This window comes from Pantherophis guttatus, chromosome 3 (assembly GCF_059756535.1).
Source record: "Pantherophis guttatus breed Tessera chromosome 3, ASM5975653v1, whole genome shotgun sequence".
Taxonomy (NCBI): Eukaryota; Metazoa; Chordata; class Lepidosauria; order Squamata; family Colubridae; genus Pantherophis; species Pantherophis guttatus.
In genome coordinates this window covers 111,780,689-111,802,836 of record NC_142065.1, presented here as the reverse complement: position 1 = coordinate 111,802,836, position 22,148 = coordinate 111,780,689, and the positions used below count along the sequence as shown (strand labels likewise).

Below are 22,148 nucleotides of genomic sequence, written 5' to 3'. Positions count from 1 at the left end.
TTTGGGATTTTAGAATGGAAAATCTCTATATCAATCGTTTCATGCATATGTTCCAATCCTCCTGGAGTGACTTCGCAGATTTTGAGAAGATCTTTGTCAAAATAAGTAATACAATATCTGGTGAGTTTTGATAATTGTTGATAATTTGCATGAAAAATGAGATATATATTTCAGATTTTAAGGCACTGATATAATAAAATCAGTCCCAAATCTGATGCTTACAGATCTGATAAACACGTTTGTCAATTTTTGTTAGCTTAATACTGTACTTCAAATCCCAGAGAAACACAATTAAAAACAACTGTAATTTATAGAAATTTATGTTTTATTTCTAAATTATTTCCAAACTTTTTATGTATGAGGGTAGTTATAGAATCTTACGTGAATCTTATGGATGCAATTCATAAAGTTCATGGATATGGGAATTCACAAAATGGTTTTCGTGTGGATCAGCCTATTGGTAAAGTAATCATAACATATAAAAGGACAGACAAATGCCTATAATGATATGCACATTACAAATAATTTTAATATAAAACAGGATAAAAATATAGAGTCCTCCAGCCTACCAAACTGAAATATATAAATAAAATACTTATCAAGCCCATATTGAAATAGTTCTAATATGGGCAAGCTACATATCATTCTAAGACATATCACTTTATTTTACACAATACTTAAATTTATCTATTAAAGTAAAAAAGATCAATTACATTTTTGTAATTCATTTTCACACAATTTTCACACAATGAAATCAACAAAACTCATTCTACAGAATACAACAATTGACACCTGTTGATATATCATAAACTTAAGGAATTGATGTATTTCACATCTTTGCTTTGTGTAATGTATAATCTTACAAATTTCTGCAGAAATACATAAATTGGTGAAATTCAATATTTTATTTTATTTTATAAAGCTGGAAAGTTCTACCGTTGTTTTATTATAGATGTTTCGTGTGTGTGTGTATTCTATGTTATATTGTATGTTTCTTGCCTAATCCTAATAAAATAAATAGTTTTACTCCTGGGGAAGCCCATCAAATCATTTACCATTGTAAAGAGTTGCAATATAGGTAGTCCTTGAGTTTTAACAGTAATTGGGTCTAGAATTTCTATCACCAAGTGGTATGATCAAATAGTGTGATGTTAGAAAATTGCTTAACCATCCTGGCAGTCCCCATTCCCTTCATTAAGCAAGGATCAGAGATCATTAAGCAATGATCTTCTCAAAACTTCCTGCTAGTTTCCAACAATCAAAGGCAATGGGGAAGCAGGTATGACATGGTCACTCTCACCCAAGGGTCTTGCAGTTTCAGTTCTTCTCTGTTTTTGAGAATTAAGTCCAGTATGACTGTCCCTCTAGTTTCCTCCTCTACCTTTTGGACAACAAAGTTTTCAGCTGGGTTGATCAGGAACCTATCCAATTTCTCACTAGGTGCAGAATTAGTCTTCCAGTTGATGTCAGGGTTATTGAAGTCCCCCATTACTATTGTAGTGTGTTTCCTACATTTATTTGTTAATTAGTTAGCAAAAAGTACATCTATTTTTTCTGCTTGGTTGGTTGGCCTGTAGTATACACCTATGGCAATGTCATTCTTTTTTTCTTTTATATTGACCCATATGCATTCTAGGAGGTTTTCATCTTTGGTTTTGTGTATTTCTGTAACAATGTAGTGGTCCTTTACATACAGTGCAACTCCACCTCCTCTTTTATGGAATCTGGTTTTTTTGAACAGTTTGTATCCTTATATCAGTATGTGCCAGTCATGGGTTACATCCCACCAAGTTTCCGTTATTCCAGCTAATCATATCTACCTTCATGTATTAATACTTCAAGTTCACCCTGTTTGTTCCCCAGACTTTGTGCATTTATATGTAGGCACTTGAGATCTTTATGTCTGACTCTGTGTATATGCTTCCTATGTCTCCTATTCAGTGTTTGAGTTTGTCTTCCTTCCCATCCCTCCTCACTTCATTATTTGTCTTGCTTTCTAGGGTTTTTTGCTTGGAATTAGGTCCTGGAGATCCTAAACATTGGTCACCCTCCCCCCTCAATTTTAGTTTAAAGCCCTCCTGTTAAGTTGAGCCAGTCACTTTCTGAAAACATTCTTCCCAGTCTTTGTGAGGTGCAGCCCATCCCTTGCCAAAAAACCATAATGGAGATAGTACAGACCATGGTCCAGGAATCCAAATTTTTTTTGGCGACACCAACCCTTTAACCAGTGGTTCACTTCTAGAATTCTTTATTCTCTTACCGGATGTTGTCCTTTTGTTGGCAGTATAGATGAAAAAACTACTTGTGCACCTAAGTCCTTAACTTTCATGCCTAGCTGCTTGTAATCACTCAATATTGTTTTCAAGTCCTTTTTTGTGTCATTCGTCCCTACATGTAGTAGTAGAAAAGGGTAGTAATCTGGGAACCTAATTATTTTGGTTAGGTTCTCAGCCACATCCTTGATTTTTGCTCCAGGGAGACAACATACCTTCCTAGATTGTATGTCCGGTCTGCAGATAGCTGGTTCTGTTCCTTTGAGAATAGAATCTCCTATCATCAACTATCGCCTTCCTTTTTTAGGGGATGCAGTCGGGGGTGCTTTTCCGTTTATCCCTGGTGAGTTTGTTGATATGACTTTTTAAGGGATATTAGATGATGTCTCTTTTCTAAGTGTTTGCATGTTTTCTTTGAGGGGGAGTTTGTGGGACTGAGTATTTTCAACTGAGGGGAGAAATTGGTTGCTCAGTTGTTGTTTTTTTTTATTGAAAAGTTTTACAAAAAGTTTACATATTTCCCCCCCCCTTCCCTACCTCAACCTCCCCCCTCCCCCCCTCCCGTTCCCAGAACAAATTACAGGGTATAAACTTCAACAATCATAATCAATCCTAATCTAAACAATTATGACATTTCACATCTCTTGTTTCTTCAATTCCCTAATTACCCGCCTAGCTTTATTACTTAAAGACACACTAAATATCTATATAATCATTCATAACCTATCTGCAATTTCTTATTCCGATATTTATTTTGAATATAATCTATCCACCTTCTCCAGTCTCTTAAATATCTTTCATTTGAATGATCCTTCAGGTACGCCGAGATTTTTGCCATTTCCGCTAGATTTATAACTTTCATTGTCCACTCTTGGATTGTAGGTAAATCTTGCTTCTTCCAATATTGTGCCACCAACAGTCTTGCTGCAGTTATTAAATTCAAAATCAATTTAGTCTCTATAACTGTACAATCCGTAACTATACCCAAAAGAAACAGCTGTGGTGTAAATTTCAACCTCTTTTTAAGAATATTTTGTAAAATCCACCAGATTTTAATCCAAAACGCTTTAACCTTTTTACATGTCCACCAAATGTGAAAATAAGTAGCATCCTCACAATTACATCTCCAACATTTTGGTTGTACATTCGGATACATACGAGATAACTTTTTTGGATCTAGATGCCATCTATAAAACATTTTATAAAAGTTCTCCCTTAAATTTTGCGCTTTGGTAAATTTCACATTTGTTACCCATATTTTCTCCCACGTTTCCATCATTATTGGCTGTTCAAAATTCTGCGCCCATTTTATCATACAGTCCTTAACTAGCTCTGTTTCCGAGTCCATCTCTATCAGTATATTATACAATCTTTTTATATGCATTGGGCTTTGATCTCTAATTTGTTTAATTAAATTTTCATCACTTTGTATAACACCAGTTTTCTGGTCTTTTCTCCATCTGGCTTGTAATTGTACATATTGAAACCATGTTTGAATTATTTTCTCCTCTTTCAACACATTCACAGATTTTAATTTTAATATACCTCCCTCCATAATGAGAATATCTTTATACGTAATTACATCCTGTCTACATTCTATACTCGTATTCTCTATTGCGTGCCTGGGTGCTGTCCATATAGGTATTTTTTCATTTAACTTATATTGATATTTCTTCCAGATAAAGCATTTCTCAGTATATGACTCTTAAATGCTCTGTCCACCCTTTTTTCATACACTAAATAAGCATGCCAACCATAGACCAGATCATACCCTTCAATATTCAATATCCTTCCATTTGTTAAATTAATCCAATCACTAATTGCTGATAAAACAGCTGCTTCATAGTACAATTTTAAATTTGGCATTTTCAGTCCTCCTCTTTCTCGTATGTCCTGCATTATTTTCAATTTTATCCTTGGTTTCTTACCTTGCCATACGAACTTATTAATACCTTTCTGCCACTCTTCCAGGTTGGCATCCTTTTTTAGTATTGGTATCATTTGAAAGAGGAACAAAAACCTAGGCAACACATTCATTTTTATAACTGCTATTCTACCCAACAAGGACAATTGTAGTTTTTTCCAATTATCCATTTCAACTTGTATTTTATGCCATATCAATTCATAATTATACTTATACAATTTACCATTAGAAGATGCAATATAAACTCCTAAATACTTGACTTTTTTAACTATTTCACATCCCGTTACCCTTTGTAACTCCTCTTTTTGATTAGCTGTCATATTTTTAACTATCATCTTTGTTTTTCCAATGTTTATCTTAAACCCAGATACTTGACCATACTGTTTTATTATATCAATCAAAACCTTTGCTGATTCCACTGGATGAGTTAAGGTCATAACCAAATCATCTGCAAATGCCCGTATCTTATATTCATAATCTCTAACTTTGATTCCCTTTATCCCATCTGCATTACGTATTTTATTTAACAGCAACTCCAAAGTTAATATAAATAATAATGGCGATAAGGGACATCCCTGCCTCGTGCCTTTTTCAATTTTAAAAGTTTCTGTCAAACTGCCATTAATAATTATCTGAGCTGTCTGTTCCTGATATATTGCTTTTATGGACTGCATAAAGCAATTCCCAAATTGCATCCTATTGACCACTCTCAATAAAAATTGCCAATCTAATCGATCAAAAGCTTTTTCCGCATCCAGAAATATAAGCACCGCAGGGATTTGGTTATTCCTTTCCAAATGTTCCAATATGTCAACAATTTGTCTTACATTATTTTTCATTTGTCTACCTTGTATAAAACCAGTTTGGTCAGCATGAATCGTCTTCTGCATTACTAGCATTAACCTATTTGCCAATATCTTAGCAAATATTTTATAATCTGTATTCAATAAGGATATAGGTCTATAATTTTTGGGTTGTGTCAAATCTTGATCTTCTTTTGGAATTAACGAAATAAAAGCTGTTTTCCATGAAGGTGGTACCCCTTCACCCAGCTGAGTTCTATTGAATAATTCTTTAAGAGGTAAAACCATCTCCAATTGTAAATATTTATAGTACACAGCTGTTAATCCATTAACATTAATTTGTGGGACTGAGTATTTTCAACTGAGGGGAGAAATTGGTTGCTCAGTTTTAATGGGGCTGCTTCTGATTGGGTTAGATTGGGCAGCAGTGGTTTGTTAGATATATGCTGCTTCTTTCTTTGATTATTGTGTTTCCTTTTATGTGTGACATACCTCCATCTGTCTTCCTCCAAGGGTCTAACAGCAGGGTCAAATCCTCTGGGAGTTATTTGTTCATTATTTGGTTCAATTTGGGCATAGCTTTCTTGTGTAGGTTGGAGTTTGGCTAGAGCTGCCTCTAGATTCCTTACTTTTTCCTCTAGTAGTTCACATAGCTTACATTTAATACGTGTAATTTGGGTGTTCTTTGCACATAAACACATACATGGAACATACATTGCATACCACAATAGTATCAGTCACTTGTTCCATGAGTTTGTTTCTTTTTGCTGATTCTTTTAAGGGTAAAAAGTTTTGTATCTTTTTTTTTCTATCGTTTTTTCTGCCTTTTTGTGCTTGTTTTTATACCTTGTTTTTTATTTTACTTGCTTACTATTATGTTAGTTTTATTTATCCTTTTCTTCCCTATATTTTTAAAAAGTTTGTGAACTCCAGTTCCCCCCATCTTATTATTTAAGATTTGCCTTATTTATTTGATTGATCTTCATTAATCCTATTCTTCCCTGATTTCCAATTTTCCACTCTTGTCCTCATTAATTTCTGAGAGAAGGTGAAGAGAATATTATAGAAAATTAATTTGTGGGATATTATTTGATGGGATTAATTTATTTTTGGTACGTCTTAATGGAACTTTCTTTGATTAACTTTGAATGATGAGACTTTAAATATTTGTTTATAGATATGAGATAAAACATAGGAAGTGGGGTTTTTGTATTTTTAGAGAAAATGATGTTATTGTATAAAGTAAATGAAAGGAATATTAAATAGATTCACTTGTTTAAAGTTAAATATATATTGTTATTTCTGGTGTCTCTTAATGGACTTTTGCTGATTAAGATTAAATGATGAGGCTATATTATTTGCTAGATGAGATATTAGATTGAAATGTTAGAAAAGGTGATAAGTTACTGAAATTGTACTTGTCTTTCAGGGGGAAGTCATATCTGTATATAAAATATTCTTTTACAATTTTTCTTCCTTTCTCCACTTTTTTCTGCACTTTTTTCTTTTTCTTGTATTTTTCTTTCTTTTATTACCGGTAGTTTTTTAATCTTTATATTTTTAAACCTAATATTAAAAAACCAAGCAACTCAGTGTAAGGTAATTGGCTGCTACTTGATGAGGGGGATGCATAAGGGGTGCATGCATGGCTGGCACAGTGCAAATGTAGTAGGGCTGGGATGTCTGCAGCCAAGGATGTGAGGCTGCACACATGGCTGTTGAGATGTGGCATGAGTGTAGTGATGCTGTGGGGGGCTACTTCTAGGTGTGCAAGGATGCATGGGTGGCTGATGCAGCATGAGTGCAACAATGCTGGGAATGGCTGCTACCAGGAGTGCAAAGCTGTTCACTGCAAGCAGGGTATGTGTGTTCTTGTGGGCACTGTAACCAAGCCTTTTGGGGGGAAAAGCCATGGGAATTTAAGCAACTAACTAGTACCTTAGCAACCTTTCTTGCTAACCTCCCACAAGCAAAGTCAATCATGATTACATAGCACAAGAGCGCTGCAACCATCACTGAAAGTCTGATAACTCTTGTCACAGGCAACTGCACAGTATCCATATATAGAATACCTTTTGAAGGGACTCAGATAGGTAGAAAGCTAGGTACTAGTAAAATTGGTCTAGGAACAGTTTTGGCGCAATTAATAACATGGGATTCAGATTGATGGTCAAAATCAGCTATACTGGGCATCAGGGGAAATCCAACCTACAGGTGAATAGAGCTGGCAGATATGTGGAAGCCATAATAGACTCAGGCTGCACTTACTGCCTGATTAGCCTGGAAACTGTCCTGAAGTTAGGAATCAGGCCAAAACCCCTGACCCGGCCCATAAGGTTTGAGCAAGTCGATGGATTGTTGATAGGAGGAGCTCGTCACTCTCCTCACAGAACCAGTGAGGCTAGAGATGGGCAGGCACTGGGAGATCATCCGCTTTGTAGTGGCGCCAAAAATGTGATCCTGGGCCCCCACCATCTGGTGGGAAGGGGAAGACAGAAAGCTAAGACTAGGAATAGGCCCTCCGCCCCCCCCAAACCCTGCCAAAGGAGGAGCTGTCCAATTGCTGAAGGACACTAAGGGAAGTGAGAGAGCCAAAGCTGGGTCAGAACAACTCCCAGATCCCCAAGAAATACCGGGACCTAGCGGAAGTTTTCAGTGAGGTGGAATGCAATATACTGCCCAACCCCATTGCTCCACTACTGTGCAGTAGAGATTGTGCCAGGGGCGAAACTACCCAAGCTGAAGCTGTACTCCATGACCCCTAAGAAAATGAAGGAACTAAGGGAGTACATCAATAAAGACTTGGCTAGGGGATTCATACAACCAGCAAAATCAAGGGTGGTTGCACCAGTGCAGTTCAAAGAGAAAAAAAGATGGCACTGTGAGGCTATGCATAGATTTTAGAGGAATAAATGTCTGTGTAGAAAATATGTACTTGCTCCCCTTCATGAAAGACTTTCTAGCCCACCTTGCAAAAGGAAAAGTCTTCACCAAACTAGACCTGTGAGAAGCATATTACTGGGTGAGGATTAAGGAGGGGGACAAGTGGAAAACAGCATTCAATTCAGCATTCAAAGCCCCTTAGGGACTTTCCAATTTAAAGTGATGGTGTTCGGTCTCCAAGGGGCCCCTGCTGTATTTATGCAACTGATTAATGCGGTGAGAAACATTCAAGAGGCTCTTCTCTAAAGAACCAATTCTTAAACACCCAGACCCCGAACATCCCTTCATCATTTAAGTGAATGCCAGTGACACAGTCCTTCTCCCAGAAATCGCCGAGGGGAAACTGCCGGCATGTGCTTAGACCTCCCAAAAGGTAACAGAGACCGAGAGAAGGTGGGCAGTATGGGAGAAGGAAGCATATGCAGTCCGCTGGGCCCTGCTTACATGGCAACATTCCTTGAGGAAAGTCAAGTCCCTTTTAAAGTACCTACCACAAAAACCTGGTGGTGCTTAGGACCCCACAGAAACTTTTACCTAAGCAGGTTCGGTGGGCGCAGTACTTCAACCGATTCACTTTCACTTTAAAGTACATCCCAGGGGGAAAAACCTTTTGGCAGACGCCTTATCACAAGTGCCACAATACAACAGCAAGCATGAGGAAGTGGTCCATGATACCTCCTCCTACCTAAAAAGTGGCACAAGCCACCACCAGACAACAGGCACAAAGGCACAGAGCCAATGAGGGTGAGGGTCTGACCTAAAAGCTCCAAACCGAGCTTCCAGCTGACCAGGACAACAAAGAACTACTAACCTTTAGAGATGGACTAGCCTGGAAAGGCTCTAACTGTATGTCCCCAACAGCCTTCGCCTCCAAGTTCTACGCAAAACAAGCAGGACACTTTGGGCTCCTAAAAACCTTGCACCTGGCAAGGAGGCAATTTTGGTGGCCAAAGATGAAGAAGAACATTGAGAGCTATGTCAAAAGCTGTGCAACATGTGCCGCAATGAAAAAGCAGCCAGGAAAACCCCCAGGGCTGCTTCAACAAGTAGCTGACCCGTCCTGTCCATGGTAAGAAATTGCCATGGATTTCATAGTAGAACTCCCTGAGAGTGGGGGTAGTACGGTCAGAAGATTGGGCTCTTCTCTAAACAAGCCCACTTTATAGCCTGCCCCAGCCTCCCATCAGCACACAAGCTGGCCAAACTATTCGTTAAGCACATTATAGCCTGCACTGGGTACCTAAAAGAATCATTTCAGACTGGGAGGTCCAATTCACAGCCAAATTCTGGAGGGAATTTATTAGATCTATTGAGTCTTCCCAGGGACTTAGATTGGTTTTTCATCCAAATACTAATGGGGCAGATGAACAGACTAGCGTGATGCTAGAACAATATCTAAGGTGCTATGTCAATTATCAGCAAACTAATTGCTACCTTTTGCTGAAGTAGCATATAACAATACCGTGCACAATAGCACTGGAGTAGCCCGCTTCAAAGTCACAACCGGCATGGAATTCATTCCCATGCCTGAACTTGCTAGGGAGCCACCTTCTTCCATGACCTTAACCGAATGGATAGAGTCATTGAGAACAGCATGGGAAAACACTAAACAAGCCCTTCGAGAAACTGCAAAAATGCACAAAGTGCAAGCCGATAAACATCAGTGCCCCACCCCAGACACCTTTCCAAATAGGGGACAATGTCTATCTTTCCACCAAGTAACTAAGGTTAAAGCTACCCTATAAAAAGCTAGGGCCAAAGTTTATAGGACTTTTTCCTATCATGAAAATCAATAACCCTGTCATGGTGGAACTGAAACTTCCCAGCTTCCTAGGGAAAGTGCATCTGGTTTTCCATAGCAGTTTGTTAAAGTCAGTAATAAGGTCTCAACTGATGCCAGTGGGCAGCCCCAATCATAGTGCAAGAGGAGACACATTAGGAGGTAAAAAGAATATTAGTTTCCAGACTAGGAATGATGCAACGTTAATGTATTCTCTATTTTCAATTTTCCAGAAACCTCTCTCCAGTTAAGGGGGAAGGTCTGCCTATCAACTCTGAAGCTGACCTGGCTGATGCCATTTTTCTCCTGCCTCATAGTTGCCACAAACTTTGAAAGGGGGAAGGGAAGGGGAAAGAAGATAGACCGGTTATCCGTCAAAAAAAAAAAAAGTTTTCCTGTGGGAACCAAGGTCATCCCGACAGATGGCAGAAGAGTGGCCAAGCAGCCTCCTAGCTACCTTCATTGCACAATGTGATCAGTGACACCTGTGGAGGGAATATTTGCTCTTTTAATTAGGGGGGGGGAACCGCTGGAACTTTTAGAGTTGGTTTTCACTAGCTATGCTGATAGGATGTGTCCAATAAACATGTTCATTGAGGAATCTACCTGCCTTGGAATTCTGCTTTCGGTGGATGCATTACTCGGAACCCTGACAACCTACCATTAAAAGACAGACTAGGAACACAAATTAAAATAGGCAAAAAAAATGGTAAGATAACACCTATTCACTCTAGATGAATTCAAACCACTAGGTCCAGATGGATTACATCCCAGAGTTCTGAAGGTGCTGGCAGATAGGATCTCGGAACCATTGAAACATATCTCTCAAAGATCCTGGGGCACTGGGAAACTACCAGAGGAGTGGGAAAGAGTTGACGTTGTTCCAATCTTCAAAAAAAGGGGGAAAAAACAGACCCAGAAAACTGCAGATCAGTCAGCCTGACATCAATACCAGGGATGATCCTGAAAAAATAATCAAACAGCATATCTGTGAACACCTATAAGCAAGCGAAGTTATAACCAGAAGCCAACATGGGTTTGTCAAAACAGATCATGCCAAACAAATCATTTCATTCATTCTTTGACAAAGTGGCTAAATTAGTGGACCATCAAAATGCAGTGGACCTAGCATACTTGGATTTCTGTAAGGCATTTGAAAAAGTAGACTACAACCTACTTCTTGGTAAAACTGGAAAAATGTGGGATAGATAGCATCACCATGAGATTTATTTGTAACTGACTAGCAAACTGCACTCAATGTGTAATCTTTAAAGGAACTACATCTACATGGAGAAAAGTAAGCAGCGGGGTACCCCAAGGTTCTGTTTTAGGCCTAGTACTCTTCAATATCTTCATAAACTATTTAGATGAGGGAATAGAAGGGGAACAAATTTGCAGATGACACCAAGCTGCCAGGAATAGCCTACATCCCAGAAGATAGGCTTAAGATCCAGATGGATCTTGACAGACTTGAACACTGGGTTCTTTCTAACAAAATGAAATTCAATGTAGACAAAAGCAAGGTTTTACACTCAGGCAAGAAAAACAAACTGTACAGGAACAGATTAGGTGAAGCATAGCTCAACAGCAGTAACTATGAGGTGGATCTTGGAGTCCTAGCAGACAATCACTGAAATATGAGCCAGCAGTGTCCTGCAGCAGCCAAAAAAACCAATGCAATCCTAGGTTGCATTAGCAGAGGGATAGAATCAAGATTATGTGAGGTGTTAGTACTGCTTTATTAGGCCTTGGTTTGTTTAATTGTTTAAATTTGTTTAAATTTGATTTATATGCCGCCCTTCTCCGGAGACTCAGGGCGGCTTACAGTGCATTCAGCAATAGCCTTCATACTTTTGTATATTTTATACAAAGTCAGCTTATTGCCCCCACAAACTGGGTCCTCATTTAACCTACCTTAGAAAGGATGGAAGGCTGAGTCAACCTTGAGCCTTGGAGAGATTCGAACCAGCAGTAAATTGCAGGCAGCTGTGTTAATAACAGGGTGCTTTAAACCACTGTAGTACCAAGGCTCTTTGGTAAGATCACATTTCGAATGTTGCACCCAATTTTGGTTATCACAATATAAAAAAGATGTTGAGACTCTGGAAAGAGTACAAAAAAGAACAACAAAGATAATTAGGGGGCTGGAGGCTAGAACATATGAAGGACAGTTGTAGGAATTGGGTATGTATAATGAAAAAAAAAGACTAGGGAGGCAGCATGATAGCAGTGTTCCAATATTTGAAGGGCTGCCATAAATGAGGAGGTCAACTTATTTCCCAAAGCACCAGAAGGCAAGAAGTAACAGGTAGAAACTAACAAAGGAGAGAAGAATCTAGAATGAAGGAGAAATGTCCTGACAGTGAGAACAATGAACCAGTGGAACAGCTTGCCTTCAGAAATTGTGGGTGCTCTATCACTGGAGGCTTTTAAGAAGAGACTGGATAGCCATTTGTCTGAAATTGTATAGAGTTTCCTGCTTGAGCAGGAGGTTGGACTAGAAAATCTTCAAGGTCCCTTCCAACTCGGATGATGTTCTATGTTCTATGATATCATGGTGTTATTGTGGTGATGGGAGCGGCTTTATGTTATGTAATAGTTGCTGCTGATGATTTAGAATAATCATTCCATTACCTTTCTTTTCTCTTCTTTCTCCTATTCCTTCCACCTCTCTCTCCTTAATTTGATATGGGCAGTCCTTGTTTAATGACCAGTCACTCAGCAAGTGTTTGAAATTATGATCTCCCCAGAAGTACTTACAGCCTGTTTTTGAAGTTCTGATGGCTGCACACCATCAAGTAATCATATTTTGAGCATATTCTAGCTTGCAGTAAATTAGCTTGCATTTATTGCTGTTACAGGACTACCTTTAATGTATATAGTATAATAGTAAATAACATATAGTAAATAGCATGGAATATACATATGGCCTGTTTTTATAAATATTAAAATTAGAAGCCCTGCAAAAGATAGAATGTCTACCAAAGATAGTTCATAGTATATATATTTTTTAATATTATTTTCACTCTCCTGTGTTTTCTTGAATTGTTTAATATATAATCTTCAGGAATACTCCTAAAACAATATTTGTTGTTTTTTCTCCTTAGAATATGTAATGCAGCACTGGCAAGAAGATTTTATGTTTGGATACCAGTTTCTAAATGGCTGCAATCCTGTATTAATTAAAAAATGCATAGAACTACCAAAAAAGTTCCCAGTGACCACAGAAATGGTAGAATACAGTTTGGAGAGAAATCTAACTCTGGAGCAGGAAATAAAGGTACCTAATTAAAATAGACAGTTATTTCAGTGTTTAGCTATGAAGCGTTTCACAAATGTTGTAGAAGCTGATTAAATTGTCTAGGAGAAAAATGTTTTCCGTTCTAATACAAGAATACAATTAACAGACTCCAATTGTATGATAGCTAGCTCTCAAATCAAAATAAGAATGCCTAATTTTAAGAATATAACATCATCCATGCTTTCCTGGGCATAACCTTAGCATCGTTTACTTTCTAAGTATAGAACAATCTTAAATATGTGTAAAAATAATCCACAGTTTCCTAAGATATAATGAAGTTAAAACTTTTAGAGTATAAAGGTTGAAAAGTACCTTGGAGATCATCTAGTCCAATCCTTCTGTAAGGACAGAAGTGCAGAAATCCACTCATACAGATTCCCTAGCAGAAAGCCACCTAGCATATGTTCAAACATTTAAACATTTCTGATAGAGAAAATCCCCACAGTACTGTCTTAGATAATATGTAGTATGGTTGTATTACTACCATGTTTCCCCGAAAATAAGATTGGGTCTTATTTTCTTTTGACCTCCGAAATAAATCCTTGGCCTTATTTTTGGAGATATCTTATTTCCCCCCCATCTACAGGTATGAGGCAGGAGGTGGGGCAAGCGGCCCCTCATGCCTGCTTCCCAAAGGATTGCACCAGGCCATCCCACAATCCAAGAAACAGCTGATTTGTGGATGCCACTCAGGCCACGGCCTCCAGCAAGCGTGGTCTCTTTTGCAGCTGATTGCAGCTGCAAAAGCAGCAGAAGGCCAAGTGAAGTGCCCCACATGCCTCGCGCCCTCCTTACCTAACAGTGCAGTCACAGCAGGAAATTCTGTCCACAGAACAGCTGCCTTGTGGGTGCTGCTCCGGCCACTGCCTCCAACAAGTGTGGCCGCTTTTGCTGCCAATTGCGGCCGTAAAAGCAGCAGGTGGCCAAGCAACATGCAGCTTGCGCCTCGCACTGGCCTTCTGAAGGGTACTGTAGCAGCAGCTATCCACAATTTTTTTATCTTTATTTTGTCCTGAGCCACGTGGCCCAGTATGGTGTTAAAAGTTAACGTATCAGAAATGTTATCATAGCTGCGGAGGTCTCCTTACAGCTTCAGAGCAAGCCTCTGCCTTCCCTGCACAGGATTGCAAGACTGGAGGCTCCAAAGCCACGGAGGGAGCGTTTTTGGATGTGCGTCTGTGCAGGGCTCCTCTTTGAAAGAACAATCTGCAGGTGGTGGGTGGGAGATTTTCCTGCATATCGTCCTTTCCTCCGCAGCTACGGTAACATTTCTGAAATGTTAACTTTCAACACCATACTGGGCCATGTGGGTCATGACAAAATAACAGTAAAAAAAAATGTGGATACCAGTAGCTGATGCTACCCTTCGGAAGGCCAGCACAAGGTGCAAGGCACATGTTTCCTGCTGAAGAAGTGGCCGCCCCCAAGGAGTGCTTTGGGAGAGAAGGCAAAGGGGAAGGGATCAGCTTCGCCTCACCCCTTGCCCTCAGCCCTCCTTTGGCTCTCCAAGGGTCTCTCCCAGAACCAAGCTCTGGTGGAGTTCAACCAGAGAAGTGGCCCACAGGCTTTCAGGAGCAGCCGGGTCGCGGGGGGGAGTCCAGTGCCACTCCAGCTCTCTTCTTTCCTTGGAAATGGAGTCTTGGAGGGGGAAATGGCAGCCCCAGGCAGGGTGGGTATGTCAGTATGTGTATAAAAAGCATAAAGCGAGGGAGCCAACAGCTGCGGATTAAGGAGCTTTTTGAAATTTCATGCCTACATGCAAAGTTTGGCGAGGGAGGGATACTTCTCTCTCTTGGCAATGTTTTGCTTGAAAATATTTGCGAATCTGACCAGAGAGAAGGGGTAGGGATTTCCATGCCTTCCTTTATGGGAGGTCACTTCACACCTGTGACATTGGAAAGAGCCCTGCGAGGAGACGCCACCGCCAACGTGCAGGAAATCTCCCCCCCACCTGCAGATTGTCATTTCTAAGAGGAGTTTCACCACGACAAAGAGATGGCTGGAGGCGGCGTTTGCGTCAGGTTGGGCTTTCTTCATGAGGGGGACAATCTGGGGAGCGATAGATTTAGGAAGCCTGGGCTGGCATGGGGTGGTTTCTTCAGCAAGGTGTCTGATTCATCCCCAGGGGTGAGCGTCTTGTGGGCCAGCAAGAGAGGAAAGCGTCTTCAGTGAACTTTGCTCTGTTTGTCTCTGTGTCTCTGTGGGTGGTGGCAGTGTCTCCTCGCAGGGTTCCTTCCAATGTCAAAGGTGTGAAGCGACCTCCCATAAAGGAAGGCATGGAAATCCACACCCCTTCTCACTGGTTGGATTCTTAAATATTTTCAGAAGAAGCACCCTGGTTTTTCTTTCTCTCCCCTAAACTCCGCCAGAAATGAATCTTTGTGAGACTTGTTGTGCTGGTGCAGGCTCTTGGAGCAGGACGCTGCAAGGCTTGTTGTGCCATTGCGCATATGAGTGGTGGCACCACTGCGACGTTTGATATAACGTTGCAGCCGCGAGTGGCAGGATGCCGGCTGCTCCGATGTGATCAAGCTCGTGGTGGTGCTGCCATTCATGCATGCAATGCCACAACAAGCCTTGCAGGGTCCTGCTCGAGGAGGCTGCACCGGTATGACAAATCTCACAGCGGTGCTGCCACTCCTGCATGGAATTTGGGGGAGAGAAACAAGCCATGGTCTCTGCTGCTTCTGCTTTCCTTGAGTGCAGCAAGAAGTTCACAAAAGGCAGGAAGGTGAAATGCCAAGCTCAACCTGTACTCACATCTCATGTATGGGCAGCCCCCAAGCAGTGCCAGGGCTGCGGAGGCCATTGGAAGAGCCCTGCATGGCCCCTGCCTGCTTCCGCTTCACCTTTGCCAGGACGGCGGGCACTGTCTTCCCGCCACTTGGTTTGGGGTGGACAGTGCCCAGCCCATTCAAAACTTCACAAGAATATTGGCAAATTCAGTATTCAATCATCTGATGGAAAACAACTTGTATCCGGTAGAACAAAAAGGAAATTATAAAAAAAACAAAGAGGAAGAAAAGATCAGCTGCTCATTGACAAAATGGTACTAAAAAATGCAAGACGAAGAAAAACGAATTTGAATATGGCTTGGATCTATTACAAGAAGGCATTTGACTCACTACCCCACAGCTGGATTAACGCCTGTCTGGAAAACTTTGGAATCAGCAAAAATATTTGTACATTTTTGAAAGCAAACATGCAAAAATGGAAAACAGTTCTAACAGCAAATAGGGAGAACATTGGTGAAGTCAACATCAGAAGAGGAATCTTCCAATGGGACTCACTTTCGCCACTACTGTTCAACATCACATTAATTCCACTGACTATAATCCTACAAAACACAAAACAGGGATACCAAATCTCAAGCCAGCATGACAAGATAAATCATTTACTGTACATGGACAAATTAAAATTGTATGCAAAAAGCCTCACTGAACTTAAATCGGTACTCAGCACAGTTCAATTATTCAGCAGCAACATCAGAATTAACTTTGTACTTGAAAAATGTGCTATATTATCCATGCAGCGAGGAAAAATGGAAAAAATAGAAGGAATAGAACTGGGAAATGGAATCATCATGAAAGCATTAGCAAAAGCTAACAGTTACAAATACCTAGGCATAATGTAAGCAGATAACATCTTGAATGGAAAAGTCAAAAAGGAATACATCAGGAGGGTCTGCAAAATATTAAAATCAAAACTGAATGCTGTAAACATAATTAAAGCTATTAATACATGGGCAGTTCAAGTGATACATTACTCAGTGTACCATGCTTTACACCCACGAAGTGACATCGACAGGTTGTACCTGCCAAGAAGAATAGGGGGAAGAGGGCTATTGCAAATCCATCAAACTGTAGAAGTAGAAAAACAAAGTTTGAATGATTATGTGAGCCAAAGTACAGGAAAATTGTTGCAGGCTATGAAAATGGAATTATTAAAACAACAGAAACAAAGACAAAATATAAGGAAAAACAGCTGGATTAAATAGATGGAAAACCAAAGCTTTGCATGGACAACACGTGAAAAACATTGAAGGAAAATGTGATAACAACTTGACATGGGCATGACTTAAGATGTGAACCATTAAGAAAGAAACGGAAGGTTTAATACTTGCTGCTCAAGAACAAGCACTACAAACTAATTGTCAGCGTTCCAGAAAAAAACCCAAGTAAAGACTCTGAAGCAAACATTTTTCAAAGTTCTATTTACTAGAATAGGTAAACTGGCACATCTGGGAAAACCCGAATCTGAGAGGTCTGGGTTTTCCCTCAGTAAATCAAAACCCCCAAAACCATCCCCTCACTCCTCAGTCGATCACATGCTCCAATCAACCGCCATCCCATCTCAAGACCTCACTCCGACCACTCCTTTTCCAGATGCAGGATTGCCCTGATCTTGACCGACAGGAAGAATGCTATTATGTCTATAGACAACCCCATTACTAAATCCCCCCTCCTACTTTCCCACACATGAGAAGATGGCAGCATGGGAGTTTCCAGCCTATTATGGCTTCCAAATCTGACAGGAGTCCCCTCCTGCAGAAAAAAACACACCCTGAAAAATAAAACAGACAAAACACAAAAGAAGGGCTTAACACCTTGCACAGGACCCCTTAACCCTCTCTCCCCCCCTCCAGGCAGACCTTTTGGTTTCTCAGGGAATTTATCATGAAATTGCTTTACTAGAGTATCAGCATTCACATCCCAACTTTTCACCCAAGTAGCTTCAGACAATGGGTACCCTTTCCACTGTACCAAATATTGTAACCGACCCCTGTATAATCTAGAGTCAAGGATCTTCTTAACTTCATAATGAGTCTCCCCTTGTACCAAAGGAAGTGGGGAGCAGCTGGTAAGGGCCTTAAGTTAGATTTTCTTGCTGGTTTCAATAAGTTACTGTGAAAAACTGGGTGTACTTTCCCTAATATGCGAGGGAGGCTAAGTTGGACAGTCACTGGGTTAATCCCTTTCACTATAGGGAAGGGATCTATGAATTTGGGTCCAAACTTCTTGCTAGGTAACCTCAATCTTAAGTATTTGGTTGACAAATACACCTTATCTCCTATTCGGAAAAGTGGTTGGAGAGACCAGTGTTTGTCGGCCTTATACTTTTCCGCTGATTCAGCTAAAGCTTTCTTAGTATTCTCCCAACCCTTTTTTAATGAGGTCATCCATTCTGTTAGGGACATGAAAGTGGGCGGCTCTCTAGGCAACTCAGGCATCAGCACAAAATCCATGCCCGTAGTTATCTGAAAAGGAGTCAACCCAGTATTGCTGTGTGCTGCATTATTATAAACCACTTCTGCAAACGGTAATAAATCTGCCCAGTTTTCTTGTTGATAATTTACATAATATCTAATGTATTGTTCCACCATTGAGTTCAATTTTTCAGCTGATCCATTAGTTGATTGGTGGAAAGCAGGGGTGGGTTCTAAAATTTTTTACTACTGGTTCTGTGGGCATGGCTTATTTTGTGGACATGGCTTGGTGGGGGGTAATGTGATGGTGGGCGTGGCCAACTTTTTTTTTTTTTACTTTTAAAAGCATTTTTTTTACAACCTTAAGAGGTTGCAGAAAAAAATGCTTTTAGAAGCCTCTGACAAAAAGATCCGGAAGCGGTGCGGGGTTACTGGCTGGGAAAATGCCGGGCTCCGACGAGCTTGGAAAAATCCAGCCAGATGAACCGTCACTGGGAGGTCTTCGGACTGAAACTGTCCTGTAGGGACAGTGAAGAAGGAGAAGCAGCTCGGTGTCTAAAGAGGGACAGGCAAGTCCCTTGGATAGCCCGATAAACTCTTCGATCCGGTGATGGAGGCAGTGATCAGGGTGAATCGCCATGAAGCTGGAGCCTCTGGAGCAAGCGATGTGCAGGAGGGAAGATTTCAACAGTGTTGGTGCTGGGTGAGTGATTGGCCATCCATAGGCAATAAAAAGAACTTTAAATATTTTAAACTATTAAAATTACCCCGGCATGGAAATAGCGGCTAAATAGCGATGGGGGGAGATGGCGGATGGAAAGAGAAAGTGGGAATGACAAGCGTGCCATAGAAGAACCCGACCAAAGAATTAAAAGTGATTGATAAATGGAAATGTAAATTTGGAACTTGGATTTAATTTGGATTGGATTACAAACTGATTGGTTGTATATAAAGGTGAAAGAAGAACTGGAAAACTGGCTTTTTCTCTTTTTTGACTTGGTAAAAACGGATGTGGATTACAAATAAAATGGCGATTTTTTAACTAGCTGAGTGGAATGGTGGATTATAGAGAGACATCTGTAGGAGAAAGAAGAGCATAACATGGAATTATGTTTTGAGAAAACCTTTGAAGAAACGAGGAGGAAAAAAATAAAACCTTGAACTTTTAAAATGATAACTGACGAGAACTAAAGACGATATGTTTTGCCTACAGGAAGATAGACTTTGATGATTAAAAAAGAAGGCTCTTAATGCGACTTAAAACTGGAATAATATCAACCCAGAAAGAATAAAATGGAGCAGGAACTTAAGAACTACTTTGGGACTCTTTTATCATGGATATTGACAAGGCTGAGAATTTCTTGAAGAAAAGAAACTTGATAGACATTCCTGAGAAGAAAAAAGATTTTATTCTATGAAGAGAAGCTGGAGAGAGTGATTAATATAATGAGTTAATCAGTTAGGAAGGATTTTTGTAATATTGATATATGTATTGAAAGAAAGCTTTAAGGTAGCTTTTTTGTATTTATAAAATGAGTTTGTAAATATTTTCTGTCCTTCTATGTAATGTTGAATAGTTCCCAAAGTTTGTAAAATATTATTGAACAAATTTGAAAATAAGAGAAGAAAAAGATTTTATTCCATGAGGATAAATTTAAGGGAGGGATTTAAATCCAATGAGCTAATTGGAGTTAATTGGATTTTTATTGGTGTGTTATATGTAATTGAATGAAAGCTTTAATGTAGTTTGGGGTTTAAAATGAAGGGTTTTTTTCCCTTTATATATAATGCTCAATTTTTAAACTTTGTAAAGTATCATTGAAAGTGAACTTTAAAGTATGTATGTTAAGAAGTTTAAAAAGTAAAGAAACATTACTGTTTTAAAATTTAGAAAAAGTGTTTTCTCCCTTTAGGGTTAAAAAATTTGAAATAGGGAATTTTTTTAATATAAATTATGATAGTTTATAAAGATTAATGAGTAAACAGAAGTATATACTATTCCCCACAGCAAAGAGAAGCAGAGATGGTTAAATTGATTCTTTTATCCAAAGAAGAGAACATATTTAATTTTGTTTCTATTTGGAATTGCTTTGATTTCATTTTTGCTGATTAGATAGGTTTGTTGCTATAGAAATAGCTTGTATATATTGTTGTGTAAAAATAAAAAGTTGAGATTGTAATCAGTGGTGGTATTCCAAATCTTTTCCTACCGGTTCTATGAGAGTGCTCTTTGCGTGCGCAGCACTCAAAGACCGCCTTTGGTGTCAGCACTGGTGAGCTAAACTGTTGTTTAGCTCAGCTGAGGCACGGCAATCTGCTCTGCCGCGCAAATCAGTTGAGCTAAAAAACAAGGGAATATAGGACAGGGAACGGCGGGGGCGGGAGGGCAGGGCCAGCCAGAGGTGGTATTTGCTGGTTCTCAGAACTACTCAAAATTTCCACTACTGGTTCACCCGAACCGGCTGAATACGACCTCTGGTTATAATATTGTTATCTTCTACTGTGCTAAAGAGAATTGGAAGTTGCCTTTTTCTTTCTTTTTCCTTCCATATTTTCTCTTTTTTCCCTTCACCAAGTTTTCTGTTACTTTTTAAATTTTCTCTTTGTATTTTATACTTTGATAAATCAATAAAAATATATTATGAAGGACCTGGTAATTTGAATTTATCTAGAGTGAATAGATGTTGTATTATTTTCTTGCCTATCTTGACTTGTATTTCCTTTCTGTATTTTAAAGTACTGGTTTTGATAGAGTTGACTATTTTTTCTGTTTGTGTAAAGACAGATGCAAAGAATGAATTAAGCAGTTCCACTTTCTCCCTACTGCCCATCACTTCCTTGCCATCGTCTCCAAACTGATGGAACGCTACTAGAACAGTAGACCTAACAAGAGAGGATATATGCAATATATGGGGAAACTATGAATGGATAGAAGACCTGCATCCACACTAACTGTAAAAACAGCTACTTACTCAACACTTCAACATAGTGAATTTATCTCGCAATCTGAGGTAAAGCAACTACATATCCTAGACTCAAGAAAACACAGAAGAACGAGTGGGTGTGCAGCCAATACTTGAAGCTAGAATGTCACTGCTACCCCCTCCATTCCAGAACAGAGCAGCTTGTATGAGGCATAAGTTCATGGATAAACTAGCTGCAGTCAACTCTCAAGACTAATTATCAATGCTTAGTGGAGAAATACCATCAGATAATATACTAGAAGATGCCAATAGAACCCTTGCAACAGTCTCTACTACAATCGTAAATCAATAAATTGATATGTGCTAGTTACTGTAATATTCAAGATGCTCAGCTATAGGATCAAGAACAGTATATGCCTACCCCCCACCCTTGGAAAATGAGGTTACAGTCTAAGATCAAAGCAGCTAGGAGAAAGGTTAACCAGCTGGTGGAATTACAGGTTATAAAGATTAACGATAAATTACTAAAATAACTCCATCTGAAGCCCTAGAGACTGCTGCGCAAAGGCTCACAGGACTGGCTACCAAAAGTTAAGAAGATATAGTAGAAAAGCAGAGGCCAAAAAGAAAAATGCTCTGTTCTCCAATGAACCATCCAAGGTGTACTCCCAATTGTAGTGCAACAACACTAATAGTAGAACTACCAACAGCAGAAATTGAAATTGAAGAACTTTAGAAGAACACTCTTGTGTGTTTCACACAAGAGAAAGAGAAAGCACAACATGCCAACGCAAAGTTGTTGCCGGATCTAAGAACAGACCACAGTCATCTCCACAATAGGAACAATCACCATCACAGTAGAGACATCCAACAGTGGATCAGGAACATAAAGAGTTGGACAGCACCTGGCATGAACATCTAGCAACACAGATGAACCAAATTCTTGCAGCAGGCTCTCAGCTAAATTGGCTAACCCATGAAGGGCAGTGCTGTT

General features: G+C 39.6%; 1 protein-coding gene across 5 annotated transcripts in view; it reads left to right on the top strand.

Annotated features, from left to right (window-relative positions):
- The window catches only part of ALOX5 (arachidonate 5-lipoxygenase), a 207,141-nt gene that overhangs the window by 72,730 nt on the left and 112,263 nt on the right, over window positions 1-22,148 (top strand). For all 5 annotated transcript variants that reach the window (XM_034409895.3, XM_034409894.3, XM_034409897.2 and 2 more), the window contains 2 exons: window positions 14-120; window positions 12,831-13,003. In XM_034409895.3, coding sequence (XP_034265786.1) covers window positions 14-120; window positions 12,831-13,003 — 280 coding nt within the window. The remainder of the gene's footprint in view (window positions 1-13; window positions 121-12,830; window positions 13,004-22,148) is intronic.